The sequence below is a fragment of the Cebus imitator genome, unplaced genomic scaffold (assembly GCF_001604975.1).
Source record: "Cebus imitator isolate Cc_AM_T3 unplaced genomic scaffold, Cebus_imitator-1.0 Scaffold612, whole genome shotgun sequence".
NCBI lineage: Eukaryota > Metazoa > Chordata > Mammalia > Primates > Cebidae > Cebus > Cebus imitator.
The window spans coordinates 487,347-501,799 of record NW_016107927.1 but is presented as its reverse complement, the minus strand read 5'-3'; the positions used below and the strand labels follow the sequence as shown (position 1 = coordinate 501,799).

At 59.8% G+C, this 14,453-nt stretch overlaps 2 protein-coding genes across 3 annotated transcripts; both read left to right on the top strand.

The window, feature by feature from the left end:
• Positions 1–374: 374 nt before the first annotated feature.
• SNCG (synuclein gamma) lies at positions 375–5,070 on the top strand. 2 transcript variants are annotated; one of them, XM_017516948.1, is made up of 5 exons: positions 375–613; positions 1,400–1,441; positions 1,782–1,909; positions 4,429–4,500; positions 4,781–5,070. In XM_017516948.1, exons 1-5 carry the CDS (start codon positions 493–495, stop codon positions 4,799–4,801), a joined length of 384 nt encoding a protein of 127 aa, XP_017372437.1. In that variant the 5' UTR covers positions 375–492; the 3' UTR covers positions 4,802–5,070. The 2 variants fall into 2 exon arrangements, with proteins under 2 accessions (XP_017372437.1, XP_017372439.1); XM_017516950.2 differs by having other exon boundaries at positions 4,764–5,070.
• A 5,005-nt stretch (positions 5,071–10,075) lies between these two features.
• On the top strand, positions 10,076–12,679 carry ADIRF (adipogenesis regulatory factor). Its single transcript, XM_017516953.2, has 3 exons — positions 10,076–10,664; positions 12,183–12,245; positions 12,454–12,679. The coding sequence occupies exons 1-3, from the start codon at positions 10,604–10,606 to the stop codon at positions 12,558–12,560; spliced, it is 231 nt and encodes a 76-aa protein (XP_017372442.1). The 5' UTR covers positions 10,076–10,603; the 3' UTR covers positions 12,561–12,679.
• The last annotated feature ends 1,774 nt before the right edge of the window (positions 12,680–14,453 follow it).

Sequence of the window (14,453 nt, the reverse complement as noted above, 5' to 3'; positions counted from 1 at the left end):
GTCCTGACCCCTACCTAGGATGCTGGGGACACTGGCCAAGGTGCCTCTCCTCTCTGTGCCTGTTGGTCTAGGTTTAGCATAGACACAGCACCCCGAGACCCAAGAGTACCCAGCCAGGGCTGCCCCCATGAGTGGGCAGGGGCAAGGCAGCAAATGAATAATGACAGGGATGGGTCGGGAGGTGGCCAGCTCCTGGAGGGCAGGGGGCAGGAGAGCTGAGCTGAGCCTGCAGGAGCCCAGGGAGCCTGGTCTCTGCCTTCCTATCCTGGAGGAAGGTGAGGGTGAGCGAGCCTCCCTCCCTCCCTCCCTCCCCGCCCCCACAGCGCGCGGGACTGGCTGGGCTCCAGCTGGCCTCCGCATCAATATTTCATCAGCGTCAATAGGAGGCAGCCGGGACAGCGCTGCGGCAGCACTCGAGCCAGCTCAAGCCCGCAGCTCGCAGGGAGATCCAGCTCCGTCCAGCCTGCAGCAGCCCAGCCCTGCGCACCCACGATGGACGTCTTCAAGAAGGGCTTCTCCATCGCCAAAGAGGGCGTGGTGGGTGCGGTGGAGAAGACCAAGCAAGGGGTGACGGAAGCAGCTGAGAAGACCAAGGAGGGGGTCATGTATGTGGGTAAGTGGGGCATGGCAGGGTGGGACAGTGCGGCAGCCAGAGGGCGGGGTGCCCAGTTACCTTCGCCAGATCTTACTCCCCAGCCCCAGGGAGGTATTTTTGGAGGGGGCAAGGCGCTGGCTGTCAAGGTGGGGTCTCCAGACCCTGGGGCACCCACAGTGTCCTGTGCACACCCATGTGTGTTTGTCTCTGACTCCTCAGGGCCTCTGGGTGTCAGAGACTGCAGACAGGGCTGGCTACCTGTCTGTGCACACACAAAGACTCACCCAAGCACACCAGGTTCCCCTGAGCCTAGAGTCTCTGAAGCCACGAGCAGCCTGGCGCTCAGGCGGTCCCCAACCTCTCCACACGGGAGCCACTGCAGCCAGGCCATGGGACCCACCCTACCCAGAGAGAAGGGGTGGGCTGGGGGATGAGACCCAGGCTCAGGGTTCCCTCCCGCCTGATACCCTCCTGGCTCCCTCCGAGGAAGAGGAAGGGAAGACCAAGCTGATGACTCAGCTCTGGGCCGTCCAGTCCTATTGCTGCTTCCGAGGTCCGGCCACACCCAGGCAGGGGCTGGACCCTCAGGCCGGGTCTCTCTTGTCCCCTGCTCTGTCCCCTTCCTATCCAATCATTTCCTCTAGACACAGCAGGAAGTGGTCCTCTGAATGGGCCGCCGGCCCCCAGACACCATCCTCACCCCCCTGCGACCCTGCAGCTTGTCCGGCTGTTTTGTTGTGTGTGTGCTGACGGCCCCCAACACCTGGAGCGGGGTCTGGGCTGACGGCTCCATTTCCTCCCCAGGAACCAAGACCAAGGAGAATGTTGTGCAGAGCGTGACCTCAGGTAAGGAGCCCCGCGGCCAGGAGACATGAGGTGGGCCCCCTGGGGCTCCTGCATCCTAGTGCGGGGGTTTCCAACCTAGAGTCCTGCCTTACCACCAAACTGGGGTCCCAAGCCCTACAGACCCCTGCAGACCATGAGGCTAAACTAGAGTGGGCGTCCTCTTCCCCTCACCAGCATCAGAGCTGCCCTGGGGTCAGAGGGAGGCGGGGCGGTGCCCGCAGAGCCAGGGCCCTGAGCTCCTGGGCAGGGGCTGCACGCCCGACTCCAGCAGGCCTGCCGCGGGGCCGGGGCGGGGCCGGGGCCGGGGCCGGGGCGGGGGCCAGCCAGTATCCTCCCGCAGTGGCTGAGAAGACCAAGGAGCAGGCCAACGCCGTGAGCGACGCCGTGGTGAGCAGCGTCAACACCGTGGCCACTAAGACCGTGGAGGAGGCGGAGAACCTCGCGGTCACCTCCGGGGTGGTACGCAAGGTGAGCCCCGGCCCTCAGACCCACCCCGTCCATTCCCGGGCCCAGAGAGGCCGCTGGGGGAGACGGCATCACCGCTCTCCACACCCCAGGAAACAAGACGGGGGTCGGGGGCTGGCTTCAGTTTCAGCACCCACTGAGCGCCGGCGTGGGGTGGGGTCCCTGCTTGCTGCTTGACCTGCATTCGGGTCTGGAATCCCCACAACCACCCCTTCGGGGGCACTCGGGGGCCCATCTCACAGACAAGGAAAGAGAGGCTCAAAACCACACCTTCTGGACGGCTCTCAGCATTTAGGAGACGCCACATTTTATAAGTGAAAACGGGGTCCCACATGGTGACAGGCAGCGTCCCGGGCAGTGGTCACCCAGCCAGGGGCTGAGTCACACCCGCCCCCCGGACCCAACCTTTCTCCCTGTGCTGGGCGGGGCTGCTGCCTCCTCCTGGGAGCCGCAGGGAAGCAGCGTCCCCTGGTGGTGGGAAAGCAGAACTGGGTCTGACCCCACCCTCTGCAGCTGCCTGTGTATGTGTGCACACGTGTTGAGTGTGCATTTATATGAGAATGTGTGTGGGTGTGCATGTGAGTGAACGTACACGTGTGTGTGCGGCCCAACAGCAGACAGCACAGGAGCAGTGGGGCGCTCCCCAGGGACGGGTGTTGGCCGGGTGAGCTGTCCCTGCCCCTGTGACACAGCAAGCTCTGCCTTGCGCATCTTATGCTTGTTAGTTCATTTAAAAGACAGAAAATCCCATGAGACAGGGTGTGGAAACTAAGGCCCAGGGAGATTAATGTGCCACAGGCCCATGGCTAGCTCATGTGAGCTTGGAATTCTGAGCAGCCTGTGCTCTGAGAGACCCTGTGGCATTGTAGGTGGTAACCTGGGCTAGGATTCCAGCCTGGGGATGGAGCTGGGGAGCAGTGTCCAGCTCTCCTACCTGCTGCAGGCCTCCTGCGTGCTGGAGTCCCAGGCTCCCAGCACTGAGAACCCCTGTGTTGGGAGTGAGTGGGTGAAAGGGCGGGGGCTGCCCTACTCCTCCTGGCTCTGGGGCGACACCTAGGTGTCTGCTTCCAGTGCCAGCACAGGGTCTTCATGTCCCTGAGCTGGCAACTGCTCCCTCCCCTAGTTCCCCTTCCTCTTTGTATGAACTTGAGAAGCAAAAGACCCTCTCTGGGCCTCCGTGTCCTCATCTGCAAGAGGGGGTGAGTGTGTCTATCTCCCTGGGCTGTGTGATGAGGCATGGCCATGACCCCCATGAAGCGATTCTCCTGGCCCATGTGAGCACCCAGCAGAGGAAGGTGACCATCATCATCATCAGTGCCCTGGGCAGAACACATAGAGCCCCAGGAGGCCCCTCCTTCCCCACCCCCAGCAAAAAAGGCACTGGGATGAGGGTACCCACACTCCCAGTGAATCCTGGAGGGGTAGTGAGCCCTTGGAGCCATCTCAAGGGAGACTCATCTCCTGGTGACACCCAAAAACCAGTCATGACTCATCTCCCGGTGAACCATGAAAGGCCTCAGCAGAGATGGTCTGACCGCTCATGCCCCTGCCCTCATCACCAGCTTTAGGGTGGCAGGACTTGACAGGTGGTACCTGCCCTGCCCATGGAGAGCCTGGCCAACTCCAGCCAGCACAGCACTGCCCTTTTATGCCCCACTCCACCGAGGGGCAGGATGTCCCTGGAGCAACATAGAGGTGGCAGGACTTTCCAGAGGCAGGTGCTGAGGCCAGTGTCCAGGCAAATCACCAGTCTGGTCCTACACACCCAGCTGTCATGGCCTCTCACACAAATGTCTGGCTGGCATGGAATGCAGGAGACAGAAAACGGGAAGTGGGAGAGGGTTGTGTAACCTCTGCTGGCCCTGACCAGCCTGAGCCTAGAGCCTGTCCAGGAGGCAAGGAGAGGAACTCATGCTTCTGGAAACTGGAGTGGGCCTGGAGCAAGCCTGACCTGAGGCCCATACCCCCTACCACTTTGAGCTTGGAGGCCCTGAGCTGCATGCCAAGCCTCTGTGGCCTCAGAGTCCCTATGTAAACCCCAATCAGCCTTCCTTGTAGGGCTACTGGGGGTGGGGTCCGACCTGGGGCTTCAGGGGCCTCTGCCCACCCTCACCCCCACTCCACCCACCCTACCCAGGTTCCTCATCAATGAAGACCAACTAGGGGTTTCCCAGAGATGGGGGACCAGCTTGAAGGGTGAAGCTAGGCTCCAGGGTACTTGGTGCCCCTGGAAGGCCTCAGCATCATCAGGCAGAGCCCCAGATATTATCTGAACTGGGGACCAGCTTGAAGGGTGAAGCTAGGCTCCAGGGTACTTGGTACCCCTGGAAGTCCTCGGCATCATCAGACAGAGCCGAGGCCAGATATTGTCTGAACTGCCCATCCCCAACACCTACAGCCCCTCCAAGTACAAGGCCATGAAGGGTCTCTGCTCCTTTTTGCGGCCAGGTCACCCTGGTTGCAGGCAGCTAGGGGTCTCTGCATTCTCCACATGGTCTCAGGTCCCCTTTTCTCCCCTACAGGAGGACCTGAAGCCATCCGCTCCCCAACAGGAGGGTGAGACTGCCAAAGACGAAGAGGAAGTGGCAGAGGAGGTAGGAGCAGAGCTCCTGGGGTGCACCATGGAGGGTTCCTGGGTAGGGACCGCATGTCCCACAGACTCACTGTTTCTACCCAGAGCCCACAGGGGCCTCCTGACCTTCTGCAGCCTCCACAGGGACTGTGGGCAGGGCTAACCTTGAACCTGAGTGGGAGGTCCCCACAAGGATGACCCTTCAGGCATGGGGCACAGAGGACAACCTTTCCCAGCCCAGTCGGGGTGGCCCATGAGGGTTGGGGCCTGGAACTGTGTGTGCAGGTCATTCTCTCTCCCAGGCCCAGAGTGGGGGAGACTAGAGGGCTGCAGGTCAGCGCGGACGCCCTGAGGACCGCTCTTCTGCCTTGGACACCATCCCCTTCCAGCACAAGGAGTGCCCGCCTTGAGTGACCTGCGGCTGCCCACGCTTCTGCCCTCATGCCTGGCCACCCCTGGCCTGTCACCTGTGCTGCTGCACCGACCTCACTGCCCTCCCTCGGCCCCGCCCACCCTCTGGTCCTTCTGACCCCACATATGATGCTGTGAATTTTTTTTTATGATTCCAAATAAAACTTGAGCCCACTCCTGCCATGCTTCCTATCCGTGCTGTGTAGCTTGAGAAGGGATCCTCAGGCCCCCCAGGAAGAGGAGCAGATTCAGCCTGTTGTTAGGACCAGGTACCCTACAGAGACACACACAGGGCATTCATGGGACCTGTGTGAACAGGCACTGCCTTCAGGAATACCGCCAACCCACCCATTGCCTTTAACATGGAGGAGGTGGCACTGCCTTTGGTTTCCCAACACATTCAGCAGGATTCACAGACCCATCCACAGGGACAATTTAGCTCAGCCTCACGGCGGCCACTGCCTGCCTGCTCCGCATCCCTGAGGAACCTTCTGTCAACAGGAGGTGAAGATGGGCTCCTGGGCCTTCCCTCCGTGTGCGTCCTGGGCTCCAGTGTCGCACAGGGAATGGGGCCACCTAACATCCTTCCCAGGGCAAACAAATACGGAGAAGTCTAAACCTAGTGAGGATGAAGGGCATACCCCAGCAGAGACAAGAGGTGACCTTGTGGCGCCTCCCTCCTGGCCCCACCCAGCCTCACGCTCCCCACAGGACCTGGAGCTAGGTACCCGCTGCACCCCTCCTGCACCCCTCCTGTACCCAGAAGCCTGTCAGGTGCTACTAAAAACACCACGGAGACGCACGAGGCCACACCTTGAAAGAAAAATAAAAAGCAACAGCTGCTGATTTCTTCTCAGGTGTTGACTGGGCCCTGTTCTGAGCACTCGACCTTATTCAATCCTCAGAACAAACCTCTTAAGTCGGAGCTGTAGATCCAGGTTTTGCTGAGAAGCACAGGACTGGGCAGAAGCCCAGGTGGCCCCTGCCCTGCTATGGCCACGGGGACTGCATGGGCCCCAGGATGCTTACAATGGATTGACCCCCACCCAACCCAAGGTTTCAAAACAACCCGGGCCCGCTGGCCAGTGTCCTACATGAGGACTGTTTGCGTCGTGCCTGGCAGGCCTGATGCAAACAGCCCCACTGGCCAGGGTTGTGTTGAAATCTGGTATGCCTGGCAGGCTTGTTCAGACCAGGGTTCCCTGGGGATCCCACCTTCCCCTTTGATACTCAGACGGTTTGGGCTCAGAGCATCTCAGTGACTTGCCCCAAGCCTCCAGGCCTGGGTGTTGGGACCAGAGCTTAAGTCCCTCCACACGTGACTTCAGACACTGCCCTGTCCACACCACCTCCCCATCCAGCCTCTGCAGTAGGTTTAAGGGGAGCCCAGGGGGCTGGGAGCCCAGTCAGGCCTAGCTGAGTGGAGCTGTATCTGTCGTCTAGCCACGGACATCCACTGGGAAGGCAGAAAGGAACAGGGGGCTGCTGGTCTCCACACCCCCAAACCCTGCCACGGGCAGGCAGGAAGGGCCTGGAAGCAGCTCAGGACAGTCAGGGCTGTTCCTGCTCCCCAGCCCAGACACGTGCACATAAGCAGGCCTGTACGAACCCCAGGAGGAGGCCACCTGGGCCTGGGTGTGCCCGAGAGCCCTCTGGGCTGTGAGAGAAAGCAAGGAGGGGCAAGGCCAGTCAGGTGATGGGGTGAGGGAGAGGGCACCTATGCCCAGCTCCCAGCGACAGCCTTCCCCAGGCTCCAGGGCCCTCTACCTCTGCTGAAGAACCCCAGAGGGGGTCCCTGCTGTGCCTACCACAGCCCCCCTGCAACCCCCCTCACACACACTCAGGGCTTGTTCCTGGACTCAAATAACGTCACCAGGAAGCCCCTTCCCAGCCGTGGGCACCGGCAGTGCTCTTTGCCTTTGAAACCTCATGTGCTCTGCGCCCTGTGAGGCTGCTTCTGATCTCCCTGCAGGAGCACGGTCGACTCCCCTTATCCACAGGGATACACCCAAGATGTTCCCAGATGCCTGCAACCCCAGACAGTACTGAAGCCTACATATCATGGGTCTTCCTACACATTCGTCCCTATGATAAAGTTTATACGTTAGGCACAGTGAGAGACTGACAATAACAAATAAGAAAATTGAACAATTTTACAATACAATGTAATAAAAGTTATTTAAAATATGAATTGTTTATTTCTGGAATTTTCTTTTTTTTTGAGATGGAGTCTCACCCTGACATCCAGGCTGAAGTCCAGTGGTGCCACCTCTGCTCATTGCAACCTCTGCCCCCCAGATTCAAGTGATTCTTCTGCCTTAGCCTCCCAAGTAGCTGGGACTACAGGTGTGTAGCACCACGCCCAGCTAATTTTGGTATTTTCAGTAGAGACAGGGTTTCACCATGTTGGCCAGGCTGGTCTCGAACTCATGACCTCAAGTGATCTGCCTTCCTTGGCCTCCCAAAGCACTGGGATTACAGGTGTGAGCCCCCACACCCAACTATTTCTGCAATTTTGCATTTAACATTTTGGACCTTACTGATTGTGGTGTGGGGGCCAAGGGAAAACTTCCCCTTTACACTTTGAAGGTTGACTGAAAAGACAGCTCATAAAAGCCTATTAGGAAAAATGGAATACACATTCATTAGTGTGTGTATTCCATTTAGAATGTGAATTCCATTTTCCATGAGGAGGAAATCAGAGTGACTGTGCCACCATGAAATGCGGTACAGATGAGCAATGGGGAAGTGTGGATGATTGCAGGGGCTGGTAAATCATTTTTAGGGGAATTCAGTGGGCTTGAAGAACATACAGTGGCCTCGGACAAAGCCTGTTGCACTCACAGAGCGACAACGGTTGGCAAAATCTGTCCAGGTGTGTGAGCAGGCTGCAGTCTTTCTTCCTGTGACGTAAGTTGTTGGAGAAAACTCCGGGAAAGGACCAGATGTCACTGTTTTCTTTTTTGGTGGGTCCAGATTTTAGGCAGATGAGGGACTTCAGAGAACAACTTCACTGTGTGCTTTGGAAGAGACAAAGTGTTAAGGGAGCTGGAGGAGTCTGGTCAGAGAGACCTTAAGGCTTCTTCAGTTCAGAATGTCACAGCATCATACTTTGGGGTACTGGTTTCTGAGCCCCAACAGTGGGTAACTGCAGAAAGTGAAGCAGCAAATTAGCTGGGTGTGGTGGCAGGTGCCTGTAAAATCCCAGCTACTCAGGAGGCTGAGGCAGGAGAACTGCTTGAACCTGGGAGGTAGAGGTTGCAGTGAGCCAAGATTGTGCCATTGCACTCCCGCCTGGGCAAGAAGAGCAAAACCTTGTCTCCAAAGAGAAAAAAAGTGAAACCACAGGAAAGGAGGTCCATGGTAACACCATGGCTTTCTGCCCCTTGTCTGAGAAGCACCAGTGACCTGCAACCTCTCACAACGTCCACTGCTGAGTGCTGGGCACCCTTCAGCCCATTTACTCTTCACAACACACTTTGGTGAGATGCTGTGATGTGATGGGGATGTTGAGGCTCATGACTTGTCCTAAGGGTATCTGAACCCAAGAAGTTTGACTGCAGTGACTACCGCTAGAGCCATGCTGAGCTTTCTATTTTTTTTTTTTTTTTAAGATGGAGTTTTGCTCTTGTTACCCAGGCTGGAGTGCAATGGCGTGATCTCGGCTCACCGCAACCTCTGCCTCCTGAGTTCAGGCAATTCTCCTGCCTCGGCCTCCTGAGTAGCTGGGATTACAGGCACACACCACCATGCCCAGCTAATTTTTTTTGTATTTTTAGAAGAGACAGGGTTTCACCATGTTGACCAGGATGGTCTCTATCTCTTGACCTCGTGATCCACCAGCCTCGGCCTCCCAAAGTGCTGGGATTACAGGCGTGAGCCACTGCGCCTGGCCCCATGCTGACTGAGCTTTCTCTATCATCATCTGCTGGGGGCTGGCTGTCCCTCCCCACGGAGGCTGTCCAGCTCATTGCCCACGGGACCTGGAGCACAGTGGCACCAGCAGCCTGTGATAAACAAGAGCACACAAAGGCCTGCCTGGCTATCAGTCACTACCAGTGGGATTTCAGGAAGGCTGGCAGGGCTGCCGCTGGGTGGGCAGGGCAGGGCTGAGCTGGGCTCCCGAATCCCCCAGGCATTGATCTGGCCACTTCCAGGGCAGGGCAAGTCTCTAGGCGAGAAGGGGTGGGGGCTAGGAGGACCATGGCTGCTGCTGCTTTGTTTTGTCTGAGACCTGCTCCCTCCCTTCCTCCACCTAATCTCGCTTGCCTCTTCCCCTTGCCCAGGGTTGACCTCATCTCCCTTAATCCATACCCAGCGTTTGTGTGTGTGTGTGTGTGTGTGTGTGTGTGTGTGTGTGTGTGTACAGGCGCACTTCCAGACGTCCCCCTCTAGGGGCCAACCCCGCACCACTAGAAGCAGTGTATGTGCCGGCAGAGCAGGGCTGTGTGGCAGAGGCTTCTCAAAGCTCCAGAATAGGGGAGAAGCCAACGCCAACAGAGGTGCAAGAAAGAGCCCCAGACAGGAAGTGTTAGAGAGACCCAGAGACGCAGGGCGGGTGTGCACTGGCCTCCATGTCCTGAAGGCTGACTCTGGAGTGGGGGTGCACCCCCTGGGTGGGGCCTGACCCACGCCCCTTGTGTGTCAGGGGAATGTCACGAAGGTTGTTTTTCTGGCCCCAGGGATGACCTTCTCCACTCAGGCTCACGTCCCTAAGTCCCCTCCTAACAGCCACAAGTCATACCCTAGCGCCTTGCCCGCCCCATCTCAGGAAAACTGACCTGAGAGGCCCAAGCTTATTCCTGCCCTCCCTGAGCCATGCTTCCTGCCCAGCTTCCTCAGGCCTCGGTGACCAATGGCAATCTCCTTGCCTGGGCCGGGCACACACACACTGCCCTCTCCTTGGGGTTGCATGGTCTGCAGGTGCACACGCCCATGTCTCATCCTCTGGGGGGAAGGATTTACGAGGCTTCCTCTGTCTGTATCTACTGGGTCACAGTGGCTGCAGGTAGAGAGCCAGTTAGCAGTGCCCCAGCAGGTGTGTGGCGCTGGGGGCTCTGCTCTTGCTAGGGCCCTAGGGTTTACAGCCACCTAGGAGGGTTCGCAGATTCATGTTTGGGTAAGACCGACCTAGCTCTCTCCAACTGCTTCTTTCTCTACTGATGCTATTAATAAAAATACCCATTTCAAGAAATGGTCGTAAAGATCACACTAGTGACTGAAAAGCGTAAGGCAGTGCCTGGCACAAGACAAATGCTCAATAAAAGGCCGCTGCTGTCATTCGTGTGGACACCATCCCTGTGCTCCTGCCCTGGAGCTGACCAGCGCTCACACCCAGGATCAGAAAGGGAGGACTGGGGCTGATGAGCTGGGAGGCGGTGTGTGCCCTTCTCCTGCCCCCAGCTCCTCTCTGGACCCCTGCTCCAGCCCCTCTGCAGTCCTAGCCCTTCTTCGGTCCCTGGTTGGGTCCGCCCCTTTCCCACCGCGGCCCGCCTGAGGCCAGGATGTGCTCCCTGGCGGGCGGATTCTGGAGCAGGGCCCGGCCACTCCCCGGAGTCTGTGTGCCGGGAACCGCCCCGCGCCCTCTCCCCTATGCCGGGTAGGCAGGCCCTGGGGCGCCTTAAAAACCGGAGCTAGCGCTCGGCCTCGCGACTCTGGGCAGGATCCAACGTCGCTCCAGCTGCTCTTGACTACTCCGCAGATACCCCGAAGCCATGGCCAGCAAAGGCTTGCAGGACCTGAAGCAACAGGTGGAAGGGACTGCCCAGGAAGCGGGTGAGGACAGCGGGCGACCTAAGGTCCAGGCAGGGGCACCTGCGTGGACGCGCAGGCAGAAAGGGCGGGTCTGCGCGGTCCTCAAGTACGGGAACCGCAGCTTGGCTCGTTCCTCCCGAGACCCGGGGCGGGCAGGACGCCCACCCCGGCCAGCGGAGAGATGATGCCCTGAGAGAGGCGGTGGAACAGAGGCTCCTGGGGAGCTCGGGCCGCGCGGCAGGCACTGCGGGAGCCCCTTCGAGGAGGCCGCGCCCGGGTCCTCAGGCGAGGGTGAAGGTCCAGGACCAGACCCGGCGCGGTCCGCCACCACCTCCACCCGCGCGCCACCAGAGGCTGCCCCATTCCCCAAAAGTAATCATTGCCTTTAAGTCCCCACTTGGCAAAGAAGATCCTTAATTCCTCCACCTCTTTCCTCCTTTTTCCGGAGGTGACACAGCTGGGATGGAGGCATGCGGGATGTGAGGAGACCCCTCGGTCACCAGGGTGGCTCTTCCCGCACATAGCCCAGGCTTCCTTAGGACTCCAGCTCCCAATCCTTTCTGCCCATATCCCAATCGGGAGACAACATCCAAACCAACCCCTTCCTTCACCAGTGCCCGGGGGGGGGGGGGGGGCACAGTTCCTCCCTTGAGACTAAAATGCTACCCAGGAGGCCTCGGTGTCAGGTCTCTTCCTTCTGGGCTGCACTTTCCCATCTGAGGGCTGGGTGCAAAGGATGGGCTGTTTTCTGATGGGTTAATCCAGACGAGGTCCCCAAGAGCGTATCAGCACCCTTGCTTGACTAACCCTCTGCGCAGGAGGGGTCTGGGTAAAGCAGGCCCTTTCCTGTTCAGCAGCAGGGACGAGTTTACAGCTCTGCTGGCCAGGGGCTGGTGAGAGCCTGGAAACTCCATTCCCCGCAGGCCGAAACTCTGGTCCAGAGGAGATGGCCCGGCCTTGGAAGTTTCGCCTCTTTCCTGCACTTGCCTCCTGATGTCCTACGCTGCCGGTCCAGAGGCACTGGCCTTGCTTGTGTGGCCTCCGGGGCAGGCAACGGGAGAGAGGAGGCCGTGAGAGCCTGGCAAAAGTCCAGGCCCAAGGGCCAAGTGCACAAAAGATGGGAATTCAGGCACTTGGGCCAGGCTTCTAGGGTAGAAGCTGTAAAACGGGGCAGGGGTCTTCTGGGCCATGCCCAGCAGCAACCAACAGCCCAGATGCCAGCTGCAGCCTGGCCCTGCCCTGCCTTCCTTCCTCTGTCCAACATGTTCTCAGCAGCCCTGGAGATGGAAAGGGAAGCCCCTCCCCAACAGGGGAGGAGCTCAGAGTTAGAAATAAACAAGAACACCCCAGAGGCATAGAAAAGGCTCCTGCCCCTTGGGCTGGGCGGCCCTGGGCCAGGGACTTAATCTCCGTGGCATCCATCCCTTGGGCCTGTACGACAGAATACTCTGGAGAACACATGAGGGGCATGGCAATGATGGGGCCCCTGTGGTCGGTGGTGCCTCAACGGCGGGTAAAGGCCACATCTCTCTCTTCCAGTGTTAGCGGCCGGAGCAGCAGCTCAGCAAGTGGTGGACCAGGCCACAGAGGCGGGGCAGAAAGGTCTGGTGAGGCTGGAGGGAGGCGGGTGACCCCAGCACACCTCCCACTCCCCACCCCACCCCGGGGCCCAGGCACACCCTGTCCTTTGCAGAGCCTTCTGCCCACCCTGCCCCAAGCAGGTCCCCCCCGAGAGACCCAGGCCAGGATAAGCCTACGTGCACTGGTTCCCCCGGCCCTGCCTGACCTGCCCTCTTCCGCCCTTCCCCAGCCATGGACCAGCTGGCCAAGACCACCCAGGAAACCATCGACAAGACTGCCAACCAGGCCTCTGAGACATTTTCTGGGATCGGGAAAAAATTTGGCCTCCTGAAATGACAGTAGGGAGATTCGGGTGACCCCCCTCGAGGTGCCATCCAACAGAGCCTGGCCCTGAGCTCCGGGCGGCCGCCACCTCCTCGGTCTGCCCCCTCATTAAAATTCACGTTCCCATCCTGTGTCTACTTCGTGACTCCTCACAAGCTGGGCCCAGTTCTTCCATGCCAAGAGCAGAGTCCCCAAAGCTGGAATCCTGGGCTCCCAAATTCGGAAATCCAAGCCGACTGTCTCAGGAATGCTTTCCATCTCGCCAAGGGCCTCTCCACGCTCCCTGACCCGAGGCTCAGCCTCCTTATCGGTTCGTGCCCCTCCCTCGTCTGACTCGGAAGCCAGCCTCCGCCCCTCATTCCCTGTCCCAGGATTCCGGGATCTCCAGGGAGCCCGGCAGGACTAGGCCCCCAGATCCTCAGAAGGCTCCGCTCTGGGCGGGGCAAGGGGCCTTGCAAGGGCTAGGGCCTCAGGAACTTCTCTCCCCCAGCTGCTCCTGGAGGCTGGGAACAGGGGAGACGACCCAAGGCCTCCGGACATCAGGCGGCGGGAGGTTGTGGGGTCGACGCCGAGTGGGGAGCCGGGCTTCCGGCCCTTGCTACCCCGCCTCGGCCTACGGGGTGCCTGCGCCCCCGCCCCACCCAGCGGTGAGTCACAGGGCAGGGCCTGCGGGGTGCTTTGTTTTGTGGGGCGCTGCAGCTCAGCTTGGTCCTGCCCTGACACGCCCCTGGGAGGGGCTTCGTGGCTCGGGGCCTTGCACGTGAGCACAAAGACGAGGGGCGGGGCCTTGCAAGTGCGCGCTCGCGTGCAGGAGACCCCTCCCTTCCGCAGCCCTTTCCTTCGGTACAAACCTGTAACTTCCGCCCCCAGAAGCTTCTGTCGGGCCGGTCCCGGATAGACTGGGGTTCCCAGCACCCCTGGCACGCGTCTACTCCCGCAGCCGCGGCCCCGGGTACGCCCTGCCGGTGGGTGACTCACGTGACACTGGTTGAGCGCCAGATGAGGCCCGGCCCTGGCAATGGGCGCAGGCTGCTGCGGCCCCTTCCTCCCCGCGCCGGCTCCGCCCCACTGGGCCCCTAGCGGTTCCTGTCCCATAGCTCCAGGCCTTTACCCCGGCACTCCCTCTACCTGCAATCGCCTCCTGTCCGGACGGCGCGTCTGGGGACTCTACGTTTCAGTGCAAACATACTGACTACGCCGCGCTTCCCAGTTCTGGGGAGATTTAACCAGCGGACTCGAGGCGCGCACCCTGCCTTCCTGGCTTCCTAGCAGGGAACGGTGCCCCCAACCCGTTTGCCAGCCCAGGTGCTGCGGGGCAGGTCTGCCTAAGAGGCCGTTCCCTTCTCCAGTCTGAGATCTCCCACGCGGGGCACGCGTCTGCCACCCTCACCTCAGACCTGCCCTGGTTACACGGTCGGTTACTTGTTGCTGACTGTCCCCAGAAGGAAGGTCTCTCTAAGTCTGCAAAATGTGGGAAAGTCCTTGAAGAGACACCTGGAGCAGTATGGGGGGGGGAGGGCTTTTCCAGGAGCTCCTGCCTCCAGGAACAGGTCCCAGGGTCTGGAGAGCCGGCCTCGGGGCCACTCTAGGAGGCTGTGGGGCTGGACTGGCAAAGTCCAGCATGGTTCTGGTGTGCGTCATTCCCAGGTGACTCCTTGGTGAATCCCAAGGGACTGTTCACTTATTCTCCTTGTGAGTGATCGCCTTAGGCGCGATCCAGCTGTGGCCAAGGAGAGAGGTAAGGTCTGAGGCCAAGGGTCTTCTAGGAGAGGCTTTTCTTGCCTTAGGGCGGGGCGTGCTGGCTCACGCCTGTAATCCCGCACTGTGGAAGGCTGAGACCGGGAGAATGGCTTGAGTCCAGTAGGTCGAGGGCCGCTGCACTCAATCTGGGCAACAGAGTGAGAC